We start from the raw sequence: 25,557 nt of genomic DNA, 5'->3' as shown, positions 1-25,557 counted from the left end.
TTAGTTTATTAACAACAACAACACACACACACACATGCACACACACACACACACACACACACACACACACACACTTCTCTGCATATCTTCAGACGAAATCAAGATATCTGACAAAACAAATGAAGATCAAATGGCTCAAAAGTAAAAATCGATCACTATAATTAATTTATATAATTCACATTCAAAATATAAATGCACAATATTAGCCATTGTATGTTTGTGTGTGTGTTCAGTTACTGAGTTCTGGCCTTTCCCCCCCAAATCCATAGACCTATAAATACATTATTCTTAACTATTTTACTTACTCTGTGTACTTTTATTTAGACAAACAGTCTTGACTATCGCTGTGATGTGTCTGATTCCCTAATTTTCTATGCCCAAAACTAAACCTCACCCCTCAGATTTAAAAGTTATTGTGAGATGTAGTGCAATGTATAGCATACATACAGGCCACCAGGTGGCGCTCGTCTCTCTTAAGCCCTAGCGAGATGAAGAGAGGCAGACATGAAATCGTGTGAGAGAAGAGAGCTGTCATGAAGTACAGCTGGGGGATTTAAAGGGACTAGACTGCGTGCCCACGATCACACTTCACTGAGGTATTTCTAATCTATACACCGAACAGAGTACAGATGTGTTATGCGCACATAAGTAGCTTCATCTTGTTATTATTGGCTCAGAGAAGAACTTTAACAACGACACTAGTTGACATTTAATATAGTCACTCTAGCAGCTAATGAGCTAACTGTAAATAAACCTATCTGAGTACAGTAAACAATATAGTTTGAACGATAAAAATCATAACGCAGGGGGTTTACACTTCCTGCGACTTCATGCGACGAGATTGTATATGTATATTTCACCTTTGTCTTGCTCGTCTTTTTCTGGTTTATGTTTTATCAGCAGATTATGGGAGTGGGCCTGCATTAAAACTCATTCTACTAGACGTTTGTAAATGACAGTCACAGGCTTGCTGCATTGTGCATTCATATTGAATTAAGTGGTAAATAGGGCTGATTTAATGGCACAAATATGATTTTATGGTAAATTTCTTCAGAAATTAAGTATGCTGTAAATACACCCTGCTTGAGGATATTTGTAGGTTTGACTGGCAGTGATGAAATCCTAGTCAGGTGGACCAAAAATCATTGTATGAAAATAATTAGAATGGCTATACAGTCAGTAATATGCATGTAAGCTGTTAACACCCAAACTAGGTTGAACACAATATTTGTGCATGTTTTACTGCATGATCAATATTGTGAGGGGGACGTCTAGTTGCAACACAGTGTGCTCTGCAGGTAGATCCTCTGGGAGGCTGGAGGGAGAGGTCAGGATGGCAGGTGTCGGGGAAAGTGCCCTGGCTAACCCTGCCTGTAAGATCATGACCTTCAGACCTACCATGGAGGAGTTTAAGGACTTCAACCAATACCTGGTGTACATGGAGTCTCAGGGAGCACATCGTGCTGGTCTGGCCAAGGTTGGTATGCTTGTATGTTTATGTATGTGATGGATAGTGAAAAGCTCACAGCTCTAATATATAATAATTATAATAATATAGTAAAAATAATAATGTCTAGGTTTTATATATATATATATATATATATATATATATATATATATATATATATATATATATATATATATATATATATACACAGTCAAACCAAAAATTATTCAGACACCAGATGTAAGTTTTGATATTTTTTTTTACTAGTGGGTGCAAGACACTATTTCATTTATGTAAGCAAAATAAAGTAAACAGTGACATATTATACCTAAAGATTCTTCATACAGTGGACTACCACTAAAATGTATTAAAAAATGTTTTTCTTTAATTGCTAATGCGACCTTTTTACACCACAGACTGAAAAAAATTAAGCATTGCTTGGTAATTGGTTGACCTAAATTGGTATCATCTAAATATGTGCTTAAATTTGACAGCTGACAGCTATTCAACCTAATTCATTTGTTAGGCAGTCTAATAGAAGGATGGCCAAAACCAGTGAAATATCAACTGATTTGATAACTCTGAGTTCTTGTCATATTTTATTACCATTTTCTAAACTATAGCAAATAAACTGTGATAATGTGAGAAATGTTGAAGGTTTGGTTTGACTATATATGTATGTATATGTGTATGTGTGTGTGTGCGCGTGCGCATGTGTGTGTGCATGCGTGCATGCTTTTTCGCCTAATTCTTACATTAGATCTTAATTATTTCCACAGGTAATTCCACCCAAGGGCTGGAAGCCACGTCGCAATTACGATGATATTGATGATTTTGTCATCCAAGCACCTATTCAGCAGATGGTAGCTGGCCAATCAGGACTCTTCACCCAGTACAACATCCAGAAGAAACCACTCACTGTGCAAGAATTCCGTAGACTGGCCAACAGTGACATGTAAGTGACAAACACAAAAATGCACATCTGGTTCAAAGTAACATACTGTTATTCTACTCTTTTAAACACAGTAGGTGCATGCAGTATATATTCTTTGCAGAGTATGCACATTCTGTCATTTTCTTTTTAAAGTGGGCAGCCATAACCTACATTTAGATATAAGGCAGGTTGTTGTAGGTACCAGTTTTGTATTGTGCCACAAATTCCAATGTCATGAAATGGCATACAGTTTACAAACACCTCTATTTTGGTTCCTTGTTTTATTTATTGTTATGTGCTGGACTTCTAATGCACTCTGTAATGAGATTTCTTTTAAATTATGGATTGACCTGTATTCGTTAAGGCCATCTGGAGATGTGTGATTTACCTACTCAGGTACTGCACACCTCGCTACCTGAACTATGAAGACCTGGAGAGGAAATACTGGAAGAATCTCACCTTTGTCTCGCCCATCTATGGTGCTGATGTGAGCGGCACGCTCTATGATGAGGTGAGGATGCAGGTGGACTGAACGTCCACTGAACGTCCAGCGTAACATGTGAATGGCATGTGTGTTATAACAAAGGATAAAAGTGTTTTTGACTGGTTGCAGTTCAAAAAAATGGATTTCAAAAATAAGAACTGGTTCTTTACCACTAAATCGCTACAACCGCTATTATTACTAAATCACACTACAATAGTCTATTATGCTCTTACTACTGTTATTTTTATAAAATTATTTTAACAACATTATTTACAAGAAAAAGAGAAAATGTATTTATTTTTTATTTCTGACTGGTTACTTGGATGATTACAAAAAAGCAAGTTTTAGCAACTTTTCGCAAAGGTGTTTAATTGAGAAATAGTTGAAAGCCTCATGCCATTGTGTTAATTTAATGTGTTACTATTATTATAAATAAATAATATTGTGTGTTCAATAGAATATTATTTGCTATTCATTCAGTTATTTTTTTGCTGTCATTGAAATTATTATTGAGTATTATGAAATTTCACTGCTTTGAAATATACCATGAATGATTACCATAATGAATTACTAGGATATTTACATGGTATTTTAATATAAATCTGAGGTATACACATAGAAATATTAAAAAAACACACAAAAAATTTCGGAAATTAACATGCAACATATCCAAAAAGTCTGGGTAGTGCCATGTTACTTTCTTAAATGTGCTGTATACTGGTAAGGAGTTGACATACTGTTACTGCCCCTCTTATCTCAGGACATTGAAGAATGGAACATCGGGCACTTGAACTCAATCTTGGACGTAATCGAGGAGGACTGTGGTGTGTCCATTCAGGGAGTAAACACACCCTATCTGTACTTTGGCATGTGGAAGACCAGCTTCTCCTGGCACACAGAGGACATGGACCTCTACAGCATTAACTACCTGCACTTTGGCGAGCCCAAATCCTGGTAGGGCTCGCTGTGGTTTTCTGTGTTTCTTCAGCATGCATAGATCTATTTGGACTTTTTTCTTCTTGTACCTCTCCTGAGGACCAGGAATTTTCCCATTTCTTAATAAATAAATAAATAAATATATAAATTTCACAGGTATGCCATCCCTCCAGAACACGGGAAGAGATTGGAGCGTCTTGCTATAGGTAAAAACTATAAAGTTGTCTTTTAAAGGAATGTGCTGCATATATACACTGTGTTGTACTGGGTGTGATAAATGTGTCTTTGTCCTTAGGTTTCTTTCCTAACAGCTTTAAAAGCTGTGAGGCGTTCCTGAGACACAAGATGACACTGATATCCCCCTCTGTACTAAAGAAATACAGCATACCATTTGATAAGGCAATCCACAGTCTTTTAGAATTAATTTACAACTATTTTAGTTTTTGCTGTGTCTCAGTTCTCCTTGTATGTCTTCACAATAAACTGATATATGTTTATAGATAACACAGGAAGCAGGGGAGTTTATGATCACATTTCCCTATGGTTACCACGCTGGCTTCAACCATGGCTTCAACTGTGCCGAATCCACCAATTTTGCCAGTCTCCGGTGGATTAATTATGGAAAAGTTGCTACGCAGGTACTAAGAAGCACATAACAACAGCTGTTGCTGATGAAAATCTGGCAACTTCATGTTACTGTTCCTTCATCTTCAGCCAGTGAACATTTCACACTTTACTTTTGTGTCCTCTTGCAGTGTACATGCAGTAAGGACATGGTGAAGATTTCCATGGATCCGTTTGTCAGACGATTCCAGCCGGATCGCTATCAGGCTTGGACACAAGGCAAAGACTCATGCTCATTGGATCACACCCTGGCCACACCCAGCACCACACCAGAGCTGCAGAGCTGGCTTCAGAGACGTCGCAGGAAATCACCCTCCACCACAAGGTATTATCAGGGTTTCAACGAGGGTCACTATAGCTAGTATTAATGTATACTGCTGTCTTCTATGGTCAGTTTTCTCTTTCAGGTCAACTACAACAGTTTGAGCAAAAAATAAGTCTGTTAAAGGGATACTTCAGGATTTAGCATTAAGCTTTGTATTAGTAGAAAACCTGTAGTATTTTCGAATTACCGTGTTTTCCACCCTCATATCCCCCTGAGACGAGAGATTTATGTATTTTTTGTCTGGAAAAAATTCTCCGTTGACACAAAAATCGCCATTTTGCGTCATCGGAGGATTTTTTGGCCAGAGGCTAAAGACTACAGCCAATAGTAGGGGCTGTCCCGCATGTTTTCAACCTGCCCATAGAGGGTGGGATCTCACTCACAGAATGTACACATAGTGTCAGCCATCTTTTTTTGGAAGCTATAAGCTAGCAGGCTCTTGTTCTGTGGAGAAAGCTGAGTAGTAGGAGAAAGCTGAGTAGTAGGGGTTGCCATCCTCTTTTTGTCCAAAATGTCCGGGATTCGGCTTTTGCTTTCTGCAGTCGCAATTCATTGTTTACATGCACACCTTTTGTTTCAATCTAACTGAATTCATTCCGATTGGTGAATCTGAATGTAGTGTTTACATGAACGCTAAACAAGTGATCGGTTGATGTGCGTTTTAGCATTGCTAAGAAAATTCCCGCTCCTCCGTGAGAGATACGAGACCGGTGCGTCTCACAGGTGTCACTCATCAGTAATCACGCCACCGGCCTCTCATCGTTCTCCCACGGCCCTCAGTCTCGTCCTGCTCGCCACAGTAAACATAATGAATGGCGACTGTAGAACGCAAAAGCCAAATCCCGGACATTTTGGGCGATCTCGAAATCCCGGGCAGACTCGTCACGGAGACTTACTAGTAGCCTAGCCTTGTTGTTTAACTGCGCTCTCTTACCGTAGGCGTGGCTTGGGAGTGGCCTCCTAGGGCAGCGAAGCAAGTGCATTCTGGGAGTTGTTGTCTTTCATCCACATAAGCCAAAAATACATTTTCTGGCTTTTCTCAGTCTAGAAAGCTCCAAATTAAAAAATAATTTCACATTTCTACTACATAAATGACCCATTTTAAATACACATTCATCTTTCCAGAGGTGAAGTACCCCTTTAATAGTCGGCATTAAACGGAGGTTGCCAAGGTCTTTTCTTCCCTATTGTAACGTATATACGAGTGAAACGGCTTCTGGAATGTGTAAAAAAATGTAGGTGATTGAATCTATGTAAGTTGGGCGTTGCAAACTAAATGGAGGCAGATCTGAATGCCAGTTTGCAGTCAGTTGTGGATTTTTATTCCCACGCTCCCCCGAGACATACTGTACGTCATGAAGAGAGCAGATGCCATTTTGAGGGGGAGGGGAGGTTAACATTTTTGATTAAAAATTGTGAATGAATTAAAAAAAATGAATGATGTGCATGGATAAATCATTTATAATAAGGCAGCAGCTATTTGCACTAAGTGCTAATAGCATTAGATAATATTTTAATATTTAAACTTATATTTAATTTTTAAATTGATATTTAAAATTTAGCAAAAATTGAATAGAGATTGTCGAACTGTTTAAAGATTTGTGAGAGATTTAGAGCATAGAAGTTTCTGGCAAATAATTTAATTGTATTAAAAGACAATCTTGGACATCATGTGAATCTTTTTTTTTTTTTTTTTTTTTGTATCTTTAATGCAAAGGTATGGAAGCCCTCACTATAGAGATTTTTTTATGATTATTTACTGACAGGCTCAATTAACAATCTTGGACAGCGTGTGAAATTTTTTGTGTATTTTTTTTTTTGTATCAAGTCTCCATTATCCACGCACATGCTCCAAACGATTGAAGACTGTGGACACCGCACTAGAGAAGGGAGGAAGTCGGAGGAGTAGAGGGTCAGCTTTAACATCAAAAGACAAGGAAGAGGAAGACCCAGTGAAACGCCAAAAAGAATCGCAGTTCCCAACTGAATTAAAAGGCTAGTATCTCTATTATTTTTGTAAGTTCACAATACATTCCACAAATACACAAAGCCTAGTAGTTTGCATTTGTTCTCTGATTCAGTAATACATGTAGATAAATGTGCATTTTTATTTTCTGTGGAATTGATTCTTGAATATAATCTGTGATCTGTTAACAGTCACATTAAGGACAGATACCGTTTGTGTTCGACAGTATCAGTATCGGACATAATTTTATTTCAGACAAGTCCTAGTTATCACAACACCACATTTTTACAGAATGCAAATGAACACTTGTGATCTCTGTTTCATCACATTATCTTCTGTTACAGGCATGTAAAAAAAATAACAAAAATAATCCAAAATTCTCTAAATGAATTGATTTCTTCTTAAAATGAAATGTACACTCCCGTTCAAAAGTTTGGGGTCAGCAAGATAATTTTTTTTTTGTTTTAAATGTATACTTTTATTCAAAAAGTATGCATTAAATTGATCAAAAGTGACAGTAACGTTATTTATAATATCACAAAAGATTTATATTTCAAATAAATGCTTTTCTTTTGAACTTTCTATCCATCGAAGATTTCTGAAAAATAATGTTTCTCAATTTCAACATTGATAATAATAAGAAATGTTACTTCATCACCAAATCAGCATATTAAAATAATTTCTGAAGGATCATGTGACACTGAAGACTGGAATAATGGCTGCTGAAATTTCAGTTTTGCCATCATTAAAATAGAAAAGAGTTTTTTAATAGTTCACAATATTACTGTTTTTACTGTATTTTTGATCAAATAAATGCAGCCTTGGTGAACACAAGAGACTTACTTTAAAAACATTAGAAAAATCTCCAAACTTTTTAACAGTAGTGTGCATGCAAAACCTACATGTCTGTGTATATCTCAAAAAAACTGTTTTATTGTTCATGACACTTGTTTTGTCTTTTTAGGGCTCACTGGTCCATGTCGACAAATGTGTGTTGTTAAAGTAACAAGAGTGGAGAGTGACTTGCTGGCCCACTCTACCTCACAAGTCAAAGATGCTTCACCTGAACGACTCTCGACTTCTCCACTCACTTCCACATCCAGTCAGAGTGACCCTGATCCAGGTCATGCAAGCTCCCAGACGCCTGTAAATTTGGATGAAGGTCGAGTAACCACAAACACAGTCTCCACCGCAAAGCCTGGGCCTGAACCAACCTCAGAGAGTGACATCCCTGTGGATGTGACTCTGGACTCAGAAAGAACTGCTGAAAGTCCTAATCAAACAGACTGTGAATCTGTCTCAGGAATAAGTGCACCTTCTGTTCCTGTGACCCATTCACAGAGACGTAGCTCTACTGGTGCTGCAGTTTTATTTTCGGAAAGTGATTCCCAACAGGCTAAATTTGAAATGGAAGAGACGGTCGCCGATATCTTGTCTGAGAGCAGCATCGATTACGGCACATCAGCACTTTACAAGGAGCAAAGCTCAATCCGTCTACACTCTACTCTTCAGGATTCAGAAACCTTGGAGAACAGAACAAACTTTGAAATCCAGACTGCCCCTTTTTGTGAAATGCCTCTTCTAATGCCTGAGCTCACAGATGAGAGAGTCAATCCTCACTCTCACGCACCTGAAATGCCCTCGCTGACTCTCGCTGTACGACCCGACACCGCAAATCACCGACCTCACAGTCCGAGCAGTACTGTACCTGTTCTCCTTCTGGAAAAATCACACGCACCTCCTGTTATAACAGATGATGTGGGGACTTGTTCTGAAAAAGCTTGTCCCAATTGGCCAATTGTACCCCAAGAAGGTGTGAGCCAATCGTTCAATAACTCGATCTCAGACACCTTTATAGCAAAACCAGCATCTCCTTCTATGGTGTCACAGTGGGAGCCACCAGAGGAGTCCAAACAGGAAGGACATAAACACACATGCCCATCCACAGACCAGAACACTCAACATGAGTCAGTTTCGCAGTTTAAAATCACTACTCACAGTATTTTACAACGTCCTACAGTAGCAGACATGGATTTTATAGATGCCCGCAACTCTAATAACTCAGCAGAAGGAGGGGACAAACAAACTTCTATGTCTTTTGAAGAGCAGTCCAGCTCTCTCACATCCTCCCATGGCCCCTTCGTGGAGTCCAAACCCTTCACCATTTGGAAAAACCTCAGCTCCCAGAATCCTGCAGTGCTAATTGAGAGCTTGCAGCCCGAGTTGGTAATGGGTCTTACCACAGGTGTAAACAGTCTCACAGAATATTCCCATGACTCTCTGCCCTACACCATGTGGTCTGAATCAGGGTGCCAACAAGAAAAGTTCCCAGATTCTCCAAACTCTTCACCATGCACCCAGACCTGGACCAACCTGGAGCCCATTCCCATGCAGTGCTCTGGTGCAGACGTTGCTCTTAACACCCCTATAGATCTCAAGCAGCAGAACGTCGAGATGGTACCAGCTGTAGCTTGTGTGCTTGGTGAGCAGACAGGCTCTCAGGAAACTCAGGAGGAAGAGTTTAAAGGGCAGGAGTATTACGAAGGTGTGAAGTCAGAGCATGATGGGTCTGTGAGCGACTCTGATTCGTGTGAATCGGGAGATAAGGGTGCGGACAGCAGCAGTGAATCCAGTGAGGAGAATGCCATGAGTGACCCTGAGTATGTGGAAACGGGCCTGGAGCCAGGGGAAGTCTGTACAGTGAGTTCTGGTGCTACACCATGACAAGCAGTACATCCTGTATTCTTCAGTATTTTGTTCTGAGCTTCTGTCCCAAACAACATCGACCACAGTGACAAGACATTTTGCTAACTTTTGTTGTTGTTTGTGTATATTTTATTATTTATGTTATACAGTAGTCGATATTTTTTTATATATATATACAGTAGTCAACATTTGAAGTGGATCAAAACCTTTCATCAAAGTTATACATGAATTGTGAACAATACCCGTTCTTGTCTCAGGACAACTTTGAACTTTTTTGATCCACTTCAATTGTTGACTACTGTATATATGTGTAATATTTTATATATATATATATATATATATATATATATATATATATATAATTATTATTATTATTATTATTATTATTTTTATTTTTTTTTGGAAACTTATATATTTTCAGAATACTCACAACCCCTTACATTGCTAAAAAAAGATTGTAGCAATGTAAGTCTTTACTGTGTCTTTTGAGCAATGTAATGCATCCTTGCTAATTTATTAAAAGTATTCATTTTAATGATCCCAAACTTTTGAATGGTAATTTATATTAATTTGCTGTGAATCCAGTGATTTTAGTTTTTGTTTTTGTGAGAACATTTTCTCTACTCATACATCAGAACACTTATTTAATTACTGTTCACACCTTCATGCCTTGCAAACAAAGCTTTACAGTGCCAAAGCATTAATGGTAACACTTTACAATAAGGTTTCATTATTTAACATGAACTATGAATGAACAATACTTCTACAGCATTTATTAATCTTAGTTAATATTAACTTCACCATTTACTAATACAACATTAAAATCAGAAGTTGTATTTGTTAACATTAGTTAATGCACTGTGAACTAACATGAACAATTTATATTAATGAATTCTGTAACAAATGTATTGCTCATTGTTAGTTCATGTTAGTTGATACCTTTACTAATGTTAACTAATGAACTTTATTGTAAAGTGTTACCGCATTAATAAATGTGCACATACTGTATACACACATGCACAATAAAGGTAGCAGCAATATTTTCAGAAAGTGTATGGTCTCTTTCACTGACTTCCTCTTTGTCTCTCTTTTTTTTGCTCTCATAGTATCACATGCAAACTGTTAAGAAGACTACCAAGAGTTGGCGTCACCCCCTCAGAAAGCCCACTGCAAGAGCAGTTCCCAGTGCTGTGAAACAGCAGGCTGCCAGTGATGATGGTGGATGTTTAACCACTTTTACTTTATTATGAGCAAAAAATAGCTTACAATTATGGATGAAAAAAATAAGAAAAGTAACAAAAATGTTATTCTGATTTGTAACATATTGTAATGGTTTTAAAAATGTAAGTACCATTTATTAAACTGCATGTTGTCATTGGACAGAATTACACTAAAAATGCATTGTTGCATTCTGTTTGTGGTATTTTTAATGATTCATCTATGTACACAAGGCAAGCAGACTGATGTCTTGGCTGTTGTGTCCCGCTGCTTTTCAGCATCTCACTCCATGCATGCATGCACTTTTAAAAAGCTGTGTCAAGTTAAAGAATTAGAATACTAAATGAAATTTTCAGCCCTAGAGTAAATATTTATTTGTGTGTGTGTGTCTCAGAGACTGTAGAGGAGTGTGAAACTAAAGAAGAGGAGCCAGAAACTGAGGAATGGGCAAAGCCTTTAGTGCATCTGTGGCAACAGAGAAAAGCTCATCTTCAATATGAACGAGAATACAACACAGCTGCAGCTCAAACTGCTCCTCACTGTGCTGTCTGCACCCTTTTCATGCCATACTATCAGGTAACTTATTGAGACAGATACTAGGTACCAATCTGGTTGTGTATATGTGCTATGTGATGCAAAAACATTTATTTCAAACTCTTGTTTTTTTTTCTCACAGCCTGAGAATTTAGAGGAAAGAAGGCATGATGTCTTGATGAATCCTGCCACAGAGTCTCAGGGGTCGTGTTCACAGGTGGCAGGCTTGAGATCGCGACCTCTGATCCCTGAAATTTGCTTTGCATACCAGGAGGGCCCATGCCCTTCGAACACACTACTGGAGGAGGATGGATCCAGTCCTCTTGTGGCCTGCAACAGTTGCTGTGTTCAAGTTCATGCCAGTACGTCACTGAGATCACTTAACAACACAATTAACAACTGAAAAAGCCCAAAATATCATGATCCTCTGGCAAGGGAAACCTGGACTTTATAAAATATAATTAATTATTAAATAATATAAAAACATTCAAAAGTTTAGGGTCTGTAAGTTATTTTTTTAACAATTTTTTTTTAAAGAAGTCTCTGGTGTTCAAAATACAGTAGAAACAGCAATATTGTGAAATATTACAATTTAAAATAACTGTTTTCTATTGTAATATATAATATATACAGTACCAGTCAAAAGTTTGGAAACATTACTATTTTTAATGTTTTTGAAAGAAGTCTCTTATGCTCATCAAGCCTGCAGTTAAAAAAAAAACAAAACAAAGAAAAACAGTAATATTATGAAATATTATTACAATTTATAATAATGGTTCTCTTTTTTAATATACTTTAAAATGTAATTTATTTTTGTGATGCAAAGCTGAATTTTCATCAGCAAGTACTCCAGTCTTTGGTGTCTTATGATCCTTCAGAAATCATTCTAATATGCTGATTTATGATCAATGTTGGAAACAGTTGTGCTGCTTAATATTTTTTTATAACCTGAGATACTTTTTTTCAGGATTATTTGATGAATAAAAAGTTAAAAAGAACTGTATTTATTTAGAATAGAAATCTTTTGTAACAATATACACTACCGTTCAAAAGTTTGGGAACAATAACTATTTTTTTTTTAAGAAATTAGTACTTTAATTCAACAAGGATGCATTAAATTGATAAAAGGTGATGGTAACGATTTATATTGTTAGAAATGTTTTTATTTTGAATAAATGCTGTTTTTATGAATAAATGCTGTTTTACTCATCAATGAATCCTGAAAAAAGTATTCCAAAAAAATATATTAAACAGCACAGCTGTTTCCATCATTGATAATAACTGAGTATCAAATCATCATATTAGAATGATTTCTGAAGGATCATAAGACACCAAAGACTGGAGTACTTGCTGATGAAAATTCAGCTTTGCATCACAAAAATAAATTACATTTTAAAATATATTAAAAAAGAGAACCATTATTTTAAATTGTAATAATATTTCATAATATTACTGTTTTTTTTTTGTTTTTTTACTGCAGGCTTGATGAGCATAAGAGACTTCTTTCAAAAACATTAAAAATAGTAATGTTTCCAAACTTTTGACTGGTACTGTATATATAAAATTATTCCTGAGATGCAACACTGAATTTTCAGCAGCCATTATTCCAGTCTTCAGTGTCACATGATCCTTCAGAAATCATTCTATTTAGTTCTCAAGAAAGAGCTGTGCTGCTTAATATTTTTGTGATGATATATTAATGTTTTCAGGATTCATTGATGAAAGAAAGTTAAAAACAGCATGTTTTTGACATAGCAATGTTCTGTATTAATGTAATAGTCTTTACTGTCTCTTCTGAACAATTTACTCCATCCTTGCTGAATAAAAGTATTAATTTCTTTAAAAAAAAAAAAGTAATGGTAGCTTATGGTATAATTTCATACCCATTCATACCATGCATACTATATTAATTTTTCATTCATTTATATTTGTTTTATTTGATTTTGATTTTAATCATGATTAAAAAACTGCTATATATTAAATAAAATAATTGGCTTTTATATAGCTAATTTATTATATTATCTTTAACTCTACTTTGTATTAAATTGAGTTTATATTTTTCTGCTCACTTCTAGAGTAATGTTAGATATATATACTGTAAGAGAAACATTTTTACTTCAGTTCCATTTTTTTGTACCATCCTTTAGGTCTGTTAGTAGAATAAAGTAATTGAGTTCATCTCATGATCTAATTTCTGACATTTTTGAAAGCAGAATTATGTATGTGTGTTAAATAAATGATTGTGTTAAATTTAATAATTAATATCTTAAGCATACACATTAACTTTGGCAACCTTAAAAAATGCATGTTGTAAAAAAATAGTTTGGCATAGTATGTAAAGGTTTGATTGGTCCATAGGTTGCTACGGTGTTTCTATTCATGATGTTGGCCCAGTGTGGACATGTGACCGATGTGTGAGCGGAGACCTGGCAGCTGTAAGTAATCATGCAGTCAGTCAACATTTACTGTATCAGTATCATTTATTGACTACTTGTATGTTTTGCTTGCCTTTGTTAAATTATGGCTGATATCTTATATCTGTTTTGTGTGTGTTTTATACCAGGGATGCTGTTTGTGTAACCTGAGGGGAGGTGCATTAAAGAGAACCTCAGATGACAGGTAAGCTCCCTTATTCAGATCCCTTAATACTAATACAGTGTTGTATTAAATACTAAACAGAGCAGAAGACTCAGTATGCTTTTTACACACATCCTCCAAATATGAGTTCAGCAAAGCCAGTGTTCTTAGATATTAGTGAATGAGTCAAACGGCTCATGAATTATACATGTTGTAGGTGGGCCCATGTGATGTGTGCTGTGGGTCTCCCTGAGGTGAAGTTCATAGATGTGGTGAAGAGAGCTCCTATTGACATCAGTGCCATACCTGTACAGAGATATAAACTGGTGAGTAATAAACACACACACTTTTGTTTCACTATATTAGTGAGGACATTGCATAGACTTCCATTGATTTTTTATCAGGTTAATGATATTTTCTATCACCTAACCAACCCCTATCCTTAAACCTACCAATCACAGAAACATGTGCAAAACACTAGATTTAAATAAAAACATGTTTTGGCCAATTTATACGCCTTTTTAAACTAGTGAGGACCAGTATAATGTCCTCACTAGTCGTTTGTCATAATATTTCACTATATGACTGAGGACATTTGGCTCTCACAAGTATAGCTAACCTGTACACTAGAGGCTGAACGACTTTTATTAGAAGTTGGCATTTATGTGATTAAAGTCGAGTCGACGTTGACCTGTCGCTGATAACGTCATTAATGAACAAATAAGCCTGAACCATGGCAATGGCTTATGACACAGTGCTGCCCACAAGGCTATTGCTTCTACATAACTTATTTTTATCAGTTCTTTTGTCATTGGCCCTTGTATATTTTTTCAATGATTCAGCTTGTTTTAAATCGGACACAGATAAAGTAGCACAGTAAAGATTAGATTTATATGAATGCATTAGTGCATGTGTGGGTTTTAGTTACTAAGAAATATATGCAAGAACTTTTCAGTTTCTAAGCTATTTTATTGATTAATCACAGAACAGTGTTGACAATACATTTCTGTGCTACTAAATGTTTCTGTGTGCGTGTGATGTGTGCAGTGCATTAGTTTAAAACGGGGATTAACTTACGTGTACAATAAGCTGTTTAAAACGACCAATTTTGAGCTTCCAGATGTTATAATCAAACATATCTTGTGGAGTGCTCTTGGAGTTTGCATTTATTTGTCATCTGAACTGTTGGAAATGGAGCGTAAAAGCATAGGGTTTACCAGGAAAAAAACCACACACACACACACACACACACACACACACACACACACACACACACACACACACACACACACACACACACACACACACACACACACACTCATAGACAGTAGAAACAGTAAAATAAAGTGCAAATGGGTCTTAATGGCCCATAAGAGCTGAGAAATGTAATGTCTCTTGGAACAAGAGTGTAGAACTAAAGCTAAAATGAATGTTGGCAACTTTAGGTAACTTACGTAACGCCGGTTCTCTTATAACAGAAGTGAGGTATCTCACAATGGGAAACACCTCTGGCGTGACTAATCCTGGAAGCACCAATTACACCATGTCTGTTAGTTGGCAGACCAATCATGACAGTGATGCGGGAGTCCCGCCTCCCTAGTATATATCGCTGCTAGCGGTCACCACTTCATTCTCAGCATATCTCTTCTCCATGCAACTGCAAGGAGGGAAGTGTGGTGAGATACTTCACTTCTGTTATCAGAGAAACTGGGGTTACATAGGAGCTTTAAATCAATACTATCTATTAGGGCTGCACAATTAATCGCACTAAAACCGCACGTGATTTGGCAAAGGTTGCGATTATTTTATGCGCAGCTTGTCAGTGCAACACGGCTGATCGGTAGTCAATGCTGCTCCATCTGAACACCAGAGGGCGCTCTCGTGCAGACATGCCAAATATGCCCCGTCACAGAAGTAGATAACGCCCTCATTCCAGGAAATCCCAATCGCTGTAGCTGAATAAACAGGAGATTGATATGCTTTGATTGATTAAACATGATCAATAAACACACAACTGCCTTATTCTGTGTAAGAAGCCATATCATCTCACAGAAGGATGCTCAACTGTCATTATGAAGTGAGTTTGGAGTAAAAGCATGTTATTAAATGTTGGCTTTTGTTGGACGAGGTTATTAAATGCTTCTCATGTTTGGAAAGCTGTTTGACGCATGTTGCTTTTTCAAATGCACACTATAAGTGATTCAAACTCACAGTGCTTTCAGATGGAGCAGCGTTTACAGAGCCGTACATCAATGACAAGCTGCACATACAAAATAATCGCAGCATTTGCACTTTCAAAATCGCGATAAGCCATCTCGATTTAAGTGCAAATACATTTACAAATTGCGATTAATCGTGGAGCCCTACTATCTATAGGCTCAAAAGGGTCTCAGCCCCCTAGTGCATTAAGGATCACAGACAGATCCCACAGCAGAATTAGTGAAACATTGAAACCCTGTGCCGTGCACCTCTCGAGCAGGTGTTGACCTACAGTATGATGTTCCTGTCAATCCCCACAAGGCACGCAGAAATTGCGGCAAGATAAACTTTAAGTTGAAAAGGCTCTGTCCTTATCCAAAAGTTCCTGCAGAAAACATAACACATCCGCAACAGAACAATGTATCTGTGTGCGCACAATCACTCAAACACATTCCATTTCTGATCATATGCAGAGCGCGTTGAAGCCACTTTCACATTCTGAAAAATCTCAATCACCCTTGAAGGCAACCTCCATCCTTCTTGCGTAAATCGCTCTGTTGACGCATATTTGTCATTGCAGCACTGAAAAGGGATTTCAGCTCCACAGGGGCATCAAGGAAATCCCTCTCCAACAAGCCTGACAGACCCAATCCAGGGCTCTTTCACCCACCACGGCCGAGCCTATGCTGCGGCCGCTCCCCTAGATGAGCACAGCAGGTTGAGACCTGTAATGACACAGATCTCTTCCCACAACACTGAATCTGGTGACCCAGCATCAATCTGCCTCCCCATCTCCACCATGAGTTCAGCTTGATATTCTGTGAACAGTGAGGTGGCATTCAAGGCTCTCACAACCAGGGCAGAGGAGTAATACGTTTTTTAAAAAGAGAGGCAGACAGCCTCTCTGTCTGTCCCGGCAGTGAAGGAGAGGCGGAGGATAGGGCTGCACGGCGATTGGGGGGTGGAGGTGACTTGCCACACTTGCTATTACTTGGTTGGACATCCCACACGTCCAGCCAGGAGAAACCTTTAACTGGCACCCTATGTAGGAAGGGTTTGTCACAGAAATGTCACATCTCTGTGACTCATGCTGGGATGGCTGGAATCCTCTGCTTGACCCGGGAAGTGCGCGACTGCAGCCTCTTCCCGTCATATAAATCCATCTCTGCGCCTGGCCTTCTTGCTTCTTGCCTTCGATGGCCAGTCGAAAGAGTGTTTAGCAGCCGCTCTCCTACACATCTCAATAAGATCCAATTCTCCTGGCATGGGGAGGGTGACTCATCCATGGCACAGCCAGGCCTAGTAGAAAGATTAGGAGGGAGGATAACATCCTCTTCCAAGAGACAAGCAATCGCCTCATCATCATCCTCTTTAGCCGCTTTTCCACCGAAATTACCCGGAACAATTTGTCCCAGGAACTTTTTTCCCAGGAACCTTTTTTGCCCCAGACCGGTTGCTTTCTGCGTTTACACCGCGGTCTAAAGTACCGGGAAGGTAAACTGCGCGCAACTGCTCCTCCCAGTCTGCGACGGACAGTAATCAGTTTTGAGCGCCACATTTATAAGTATGGAGGAGATTCAAACTGTGCTGCAGTTATTGGTTTACTAACGAGGTAGGCTAATTAACATAACAAAATAGACGAGCACTGATACTAAAGCGTGTTCAGAAAGCTCGTATGCGTATAAAATTAGACAAGGTACGTTGTGAGATGACTGGGACGAACGCGCAAAAATTTCCTTTTGCGCAAATACTCTTAAAAAAAGCCTGAACCCCGTCTATCAATCATAAATAGTGACAGTCTTGTAAATAGTTGTTTGTTACCAACCTCAATGCGCTATTTCAATCCTGTTATAGTAAATTTGTAACATGGTTTGCCTTGCAATAGATGACAATGTGTAAACATAATGACTTAATATTAAAAGCTGTGGCAGAAAAGAGACGAGCACTGATAAAGCGTGTTCAGAGCTCGTAATGCTAACGTTAGATATAAAATTGTATGTTATCAGCTATTGCGGACATTGGCCGTGAGATGGCTGTGACGAACGCGCAGAAAGTTTCCTCTTCCACAAATACCCAAATAATAAAGCCTGAAACTCGTCGCCAGTCCCCCAGTTTTTTTTATTAAATTCCATATTTGCAGACAGACAACTTTACTGCATGAAGCCACTTTTTAAAAGGGAGGTTAAAAATAAAGAAAATGCTGCGTGGAGTCATCCAACCAAAATGCGGCGTGAACACAACCAATCAGCTTGTGCAGCGCACAAGTCCCACCCCTGAAAGTTCCTGAACTTTGAAAAAGTACTACCTCGTGAGCAGGGACTATCGGAGGGGCAAATATTTACCCGGAACTTCATTTAGACCCTGGTTCCTGCGGTGTAAACACATCGAGTACCAGCCCAAAGTTCCTAGTTCCTGGGGAAAGTTCCTGCGGTGGAAACGCGGCTTTTGTCCCCCGCAAAGGGGTCTGATTCAAAGATGGGAGGAAGTTCAGGAGAGATCTCATCCATCAACTCTCTCCAGCTGCACCGGGGCTGAGGAGCAGCCTCATCTAACTCTGGGGGAGGTGCAGAAAGACTCAGGTCCCCTTTAAGGACTCATACACGATGCTCTAAAACCCTTGATGGGAAATGAGAGTGGTGCAGGCAGCACTCGGGATTAGCGAGCACAGCCTGTCCGTGTCTAACTCCCAAACACGCTATGCACATAGGGTGAGAGTTCTTAGAAGTAATCATAGACACGCACACACGGGCAAGAGGGATCTTTCCCTTTCACTGTGCTGCTGGATGGGCTTGCAGTCGTCATAATCGAGATCCAAACACCAGGGAATTAACAAGTTCACACAATGTGCCTCTCGATATCGGATCTTATCTGCAATTATTCTCGTAATGCGGCAGGATCGGCCAATCCTTCACACCACTTAACGTGAGGGAATAAATGAGAAAAACCTTTTTCGGAAATCTGCTGAGAATATCATCCAAAATAAGATCTTCATGGGGAAGAGAACAAGAATGAAGTGGGGACTGCCAGCAGCAAAATATATTAGAGAGGCGGGACTCCCGCATCACTGTCGTGATTGGTCTGTCAACTGACAGACGTGGTGTAATTGGTGCTTCCAGGATTGGTCACACCCTAGGCATTTCCCATTGAAAGATACCGAACAAATGTTTGAAAGAGAATACTTTACTCTCTCGTTCTTTAGTTTCACTTTCCTCTACAGTTTCTGAGACATACACAAATAAATATTTACTCTAGGATTGTCAATTTAATGTTAATTTAGGACGATTAAAGGTCCTTGCACACTGAATCCGAAATTTTCGCATGCGTTTTTTCGTATCCGTCATTCTGTGGCTCTAAACTGTCAAAACACCATTCAAATGCTTGTTACGGATGCGAAAAACACAGAAAATCGAACCCGATCCGATTTTTTTTTTGACGGACGAAAGTTTCGGGGGCAGTGTGCAAGTGTGATTGACATAATGTGAGGTTGTATTTATTTTTTAACGTGCTAAAATTTCGGACGCGAATTTCGCACTCAGTTTGCAAGGGCCTTAAGTATTTATCTTGACACAGCTTCTTAAAAGTGCATCTCTGTATGGTGTGAAGTCCCATTAGTTAGTGTTAGTTAATGCTTTAACATTTAACTAACAATGAGCAATACATTTGCTACAGTATTAATTAATTTTGATAACGTTAGTTAACACAAATACAACTGTTCATTGGTAGTTCATGTTAGCTCAGGTCCATTTAATAATATTGACAGATACAACTTTTAATTGTAATAATGTATTAGTAAATCTGAGGATCTAGGATCGCCTAAACACAACCACAATGCATGATGTAGTCAGCCGGATACGGGCCGTATCCTTTTTCCACCTTTGTTGCCTTTGGCTTGGCTTGCTTAGTTGGGGACATTAAATTTTACATTTAATTTAATATTCAACAATAATATTAGTCTCCCTGCATTGACACTATTATACAAGAACTGAACTGAGCTGGACGATGACATCGCGTTTTACTCCAGAGCGGCTATATATATATATATATATATATACACTGCTCAAAAAAATAAAGGGAACACTTTTTAATCAGAGAATAGCATCAAGTCAGTTAAACTCCTGGGATATTGATCTGGTCAGTTAAGTAACAGAGGGGGTTGGTAATCAGTTTCAGCAGCTTTAGTGTTAATGACATTAACAGCAGGTGCACTAGATGGGCAACAGTGAGACAACCCCCAAAACAGGAATGGTTTTACAGGTGGAGGCCACTGACATTTTTTCCCTACTCATCTTTTCGGACTGTTTTTCACCAGTTTTGCATTTGGCTAGGGTCAGTGTCACTACTGGTAGCATGAGGCGATACCTGGACCCTACAGAGGTTGCGCAGGCAGTCCAGCTCCTTCAGGATGGCTCATCAATACGTGCCATTGCCAGAAGGTTTGCTGTGTCTCCCAGCACAGTCTCAAGAGCATGGAGGAGATTCCAGGAAGACAGACAGCTACTCTAGGAGAGCTGGACAGGGCCGTAGAAGGTCCTTAACCCATCAGCAGGACCAGTATCTGCTCCTTTGTGTGAGGAGGAACATGATGAGCACTGCCAGAGCCCTACAAAATGACCTCCAGCAGGCCACTGGTGTGAATGTCTCTGACCAAACAATCAGAAACAGACTTCATGAGGGTGGCCTGAGGGCCCGACGTCCTCTAGTGGGCCCTGTGCTCACTGCCCAGCACCAGGGAGCTCGATTGGCATTTCCCATTGAACACCAGAATTGGCAGGTCCGCCACTGGTGCCCTGTGGTTTTCACAAATGAGAGCAGGTTCACCCTGAGCACGTGACAGACAGGAAAGGGTCTGGAGAAGCCGTGGAGAATGTTATGCTGCCTGTAACATCGTTCAGCATGACCGGTTTGGTGGTGGGTCAGTGATGGTCTGGGGAGGCATATCCATGGAGGGACGCACAGACCTCTGCAGGCTAGACAATGGCACCCTGACTGCCATTAGGTATCGGGATGAAATCCTTGGATCCATTGTCAGACCCTATGCTGGTGCAGTGGGTCCTGGGTTCCTCCTGGTGCACAACAATGCCCGGCCTCATGTGGCGAGAGCATGCAGGCAGTTCCTGGAGGATGAAGGAATGATACCATTGAAGGGCCACCACGCTCACCTGACCTACATCCAATAGAACACCTCTGGGACATTGTGTTTCGGTCCATCTGACATCACCTGGTTGCACCTCAGACTGTCCAGGAGCTCAGTGATGCGCTGGTCCAGATCTGGGAGGAAATACCCCAGGACACCATCCGTCGTCTCATTAGGAGCATGCCCCGACGTTGTCAGGCATGCATACAAGCACGTGGGGGCCATACAAACTACTGAGTACCATTCTGAGTTGCTGCAATGAAATTTCAGCAAAATTGACAAGCCTGCTGCATCATTTTTTCACTTAGATTTCCGGGGTGTCTTTGAATTCAATCCTCTGTAGGTTGATCATTTCCATTTCCATCAAACGATGTGGCATCCTTTCGTTCATAACACATTACCCAGTCCATATTAGTATAGATATCCAGCATGATATTTTTCCCCATTGAGATCTGATGTTTTTTCAAAGTGTTCCTTTAATTTTTTTGAGCAGTGTATATATAAATGAACTAAATCACTTTTTTTAAACAAAAATGAAACATCACTGAACTTACTTAAGCTGGACTGTGATGCTATTTTCTTCTGGAAACAAACTTTTTTGTATTACTTTTCTGTTATCGCTGTTAAGTGCTATATAAATAAATGTGACTTGACTTGACTAAATGTTGAAATTAACATTACCAGGCATTTACTAAGATTAATAAATGCTTTAGAAGTATTGTTCATTGTTATTACATGTTAACTAATGTAGTTATCTAATGTTAACCAATGAAACCTTATTGAAAGTGTTACCTGAATGTTTCTTACACTGCTCTTTCAATGATTCGACTAAGTCTTGGCATTCTTTAATGTGTTATGTTATGTGTTCTCTCTCGTTCTCTCTCTTCTCTTTCTTTCTCTTTGTAGAAGTGTATATATTGCCGTAACAGGATACAAAAGCTATCTGGAGCATGTATTCAGTGCTCATGTGGCCGTTGCCCCACCTCTTTCCATGTCACCTGTGCACACGCTGCTGGAGTGCCCATGGAGCCTGATGATTGGCCATATGTGGTTTTTATCACCTGTCACAGACACCAGTCACGGAGCTCCAGTGCTGTGAGTACACTCACAGCCGCAATACTTCCAGGCAATTCAGAGAATATCTTTAAAATTTCAAGTTAAAAATAAAATGTCAAATGTTCTACTTTATTTTTCTACTATGTACATACATATGATTTTTTTTATTACTAATATCATGAATTTGTATAGTTTATGGTATAGTGGTATATGGTATAGTTCACCAACAAATGAAAATTCTGTTATCCATTGCTCACCCTCATGTAATTCCAAACCCATTATACTTTTGTTCATGTTCGAACTACAAATAAGATATTTTTTAATAAAACCTCCATTAGCAGTCCATGTAACCAAAACGTTGATGCTTCAAAAACTTCATAAATACATGTAAATGGAATCTACATGAATCGAGCGTCTAATCCAAGTGTTCTGAAGGCATGACAACTTTATTTGATGGATAGATTTTATTTAGGCTTTTAGTTTACTCGCATATAAACACTGATCAACACACATACATAGAGCGCATTAAATATGATAAAGCTCAAACATGCTTGATTGACACATGTGAACCAATGAAGTTTGTTCTTGCGTTTAATGCAAGAATGTTCAAGCTTCTGCAAGAACCAGTGAGATTTATTCTTGCATGTCAACCAAGTACGGTTGAGCTCTTCCATTTATATATATTTTTTTAATATATATAAATAAATAAATTCATACAGAAAAAACTGTCACATAATTGACCCTTTAACATCAAGATTTTTTTTATGTCCCCTCAGAAATTGAAAGTTAGCAGAAGTGAATTAGAAGTGGGCCAGACAGTGATCTCCAAACACAAGAATCTTCGTTACTACAGCTCACGTGTTACCCAGGTCACGGCCCAAACATTCTATGAAGTCATGTTTGATGATGGCTCATTCAGCAATGATACATTCCCTGAAGACATTGTAGTGAGTGTTTCTATCACTGCTAGCCAGTAGTTGTTCTAATGAATAATCTGTGGCATGTTTTCATTGAACTGATGAATGCAAACTTAAATATACAAAATATAAGCTTACAAAGTTGTCAGCCTCTTATTTTTCACAGAAAATTCTCATGCGTTGATAAGAATGTGCCCAATATTTCTAGTTTTTAATCCCGGCGTCTGAGTGGAATCTGTTCTCTTTCACCCTGCAGAGCAGAGATTGTACCCAGCTTGGACCTCCTGAAGTGGGGGAGGCTGTTCAGGTGAAGTGGCCTGATGGACTTTTTTATGGAGCCAAGTACCTTGGCTCTAACACTTCATATATGTACCAGGTACACACACATATACTCTCACACGTATTCTTTCAAGTACTGCTGCTTTACTACAGTACCTCTCTAATCATTCATGGTATATCCTGTGTTCTTGTAGGTGGAATTTGAAGATGGATCCCAAGTATTGGCGAAGAGAGAGGACATTTATACACTGGATGAAGACCTGCCCAAAAAAGTCAAAGGTCGTTTGGTGAGTTCTCACTTACTGAACTCTTTCTTTAAAGGGTCACTTCACCCAAAAATTTAAATTCTGTCAAAATTGAATCACACTCATGTTGTTTCAAACCCACAAGACTTCTGTTCATCTTCGGGACACATCAAGAACTGGATTAAACCTCTCGATTTATATGGATTACTTTTATGGATGATATCCTTTTTGAAGCTTGAACATTTTTGTCCACCCATTGAAAGTCCAAAAATGAGAAAATTAAAATATTGTCCTGTTCTGTTTTTCTTCATGAATGATGTTTTGATGTGTTTGTTTCACCCCTTTACAGTCCACGGCATCCAGCATGCGTTTCCAAGATGCATTCTTTACCACACAAGGTGAAAGGAAAAGGCGACGCACTCCAAATTCTCGGTTCCAGACGGATTATATCGCCCATATCAGCCCTCGAACCTTCGCCAGGATCACAGAAACGCACAGCAAAGCCAACTAAAAGATGAATGGAGTTAAAAGAGCCCTTGAATTACAAGGGGCTGTTTTCAATTGGGCTTGAAGATTGTACATCAGTGAGATCATGATTTTTTAACGTGGCAGAAATACTGTGGTCTCATAAGTCAGGGACAAGAATGTTTTTCTAAATTAGAAGTTTTTCCTGTTATATTTCAGAGGTTTTTCTTGCCTCAAATGGTATTCTGTAGCATCGTAATCATGTAATTTCCTCCCCAACACTGCTGAGACTAATTTCACCCGCATGCTTGGTTTGTAAATGATTTGTCTTGTCATGCACCATTCCATCACTGAAACATTTAGCGTTGAGCTTAAAATGGTATAAATGGCAAATAAAAAAAAAAAAGTTGCTACTGATGTCCAGCAAAGCACATGTCACCTTTTACTTATAGTCATGATTTCTTTATTTATTCCGGGGTTAATTTTTTCTTTTCTATGTGGTGCTTACAGCTGTTGACAAAAATTAAAGATGTTTGATTTGTGGTCTGTGCCTTGACCTCAGTTGATGAAACGCTTCACACTTTGCTTTAAAAAAAATTATATGATACATAGATAGGGATTTATACTAATTTATTAAATATAACTTGCAAGAGCAACAGAAACATAATGGTAGTTTTAAACAATCACAATCTTAACCAGTTCAAAGACAGAAGTGGAACCTATGGAAGCTTGTTTCCACCTCTGCATAATAAATAAATAATAATAATTGCGACTTTTTATCTCACAATTCTGACTTTTTTTCTCACAATTGCGAGATATGAAGTCGCAATTGCGAGGTATAAAGTCGCAATTGCGAGATATAAAGTCGCAATTCTGAGAAATAAAGTCGCAATTGCGAGATATAAAGTCGCAATTGGGAGATATAAAGTCGCAATTATCTTTTAAAATGTTTTATTTTGTGGCGGAAACAAGCTTCCATAGGAACCAGGACTACAATTTTAGTTTTTGATGGTGAAAAAAAAAAGTTTTCTTACGAAATGGTACTTTGCTTAGCAAACCTGGATTCTCTCGTGTGCTCAAATGCCATGTGATGGATGCCTGCTTTGTGCGAATCAATCATTCTTTTGAGACGGATCTTTTAAATGATTCGGTTGAACAGGTGAACAAAACCAAAATCTGTCCGAACGCCTTTCGAGTCAACAATTTGCTGAATCATTGAACCGGGAAATTCTTTCCACCAATGAGTGAGTTGATACCGCAGTGAACCGAGGCATGGAATGATGATAAAAAATACTTTAATAGCCAAAATAGCGTAAATGTTACAAATGACTCTTATTAACATGCGTGCGAAAAAGAGTTGTTGTTTTTTTTTGTGCGCAAACTTTTGAAGCTAATGGAGTTTTAATGTAAATGCAAACTACTATTTGCTCTGATATTTGTTTTATATTCTGGAGCATGTTAGCTACAAACTGCAGTTATGTGTCTTCACATAGTTTTATCGAAAAGTTTAT

General features: G+C 38.6%; 1 protein-coding gene across 3 annotated transcripts; it reads left to right on the top strand.

Annotated features, from left to right (window-relative positions):
• Positions 1–495: 495 nt before the first annotated feature.
• kdm4c (lysine (K)-specific demethylase 4C) lies at positions 496–24,595 on the top strand. 3 transcript variants are annotated; one of them, XM_079850472.1, is made up of 22 exons: positions 496–596; positions 1,299–1,477; positions 2,227–2,402; positions 2,778–2,892; positions 3,626–3,819; positions 3,958–4,007; positions 4,097–4,200; positions 4,302–4,439; positions 4,557–4,750; positions 6,579–6,745; positions 7,681–9,416; positions 10,529–10,640; positions 11,035–11,216; positions 11,317–11,536; positions 13,533–13,609; positions 13,738–13,793; positions 13,969–14,077; positions 21,991–22,179; positions 22,917–23,087; positions 23,314–23,433; positions 23,531–23,623; positions 23,931–24,595. In XM_079850472.1, the coding sequence occupies exons 2-22, from the start codon at positions 1,334–1,336 to the stop codon at positions 24,090–24,092; spliced, it is 4,509 nt and encodes a 1,502-aa protein (XP_079706598.1). In that variant the 5' UTR covers positions 496–596; positions 1,299–1,333; the 3' UTR covers positions 24,093–24,595. The 3 variants fall into 3 exon arrangements, with proteins under 3 accessions (XP_079706598.1, XP_079706599.1, XP_079706600.1); XM_079850474.1 differs by having other exon boundaries at positions 501–596; positions 2,746–2,892; XM_079850473.1 differs by lacking the exon at positions 22,917–23,087 and having other exon boundaries at positions 23,931–24,590.
• Positions 24,596–25,557: the final 962 nt, after the last annotated feature.

The sequence above is a fragment of the Squalius cephalus genome (genome assembly GCF_949319135.1).
Source record: "Squalius cephalus genome assembly, chromosome: 2".
NCBI classification, from domain to species: domain Eukaryota; kingdom Metazoa; phylum Chordata; class Actinopteri; order Cypriniformes; family Leuciscidae; genus Squalius; species Squalius cephalus.
This window is presented reverse-complemented; position numbering and strand designations above follow the sequence as displayed.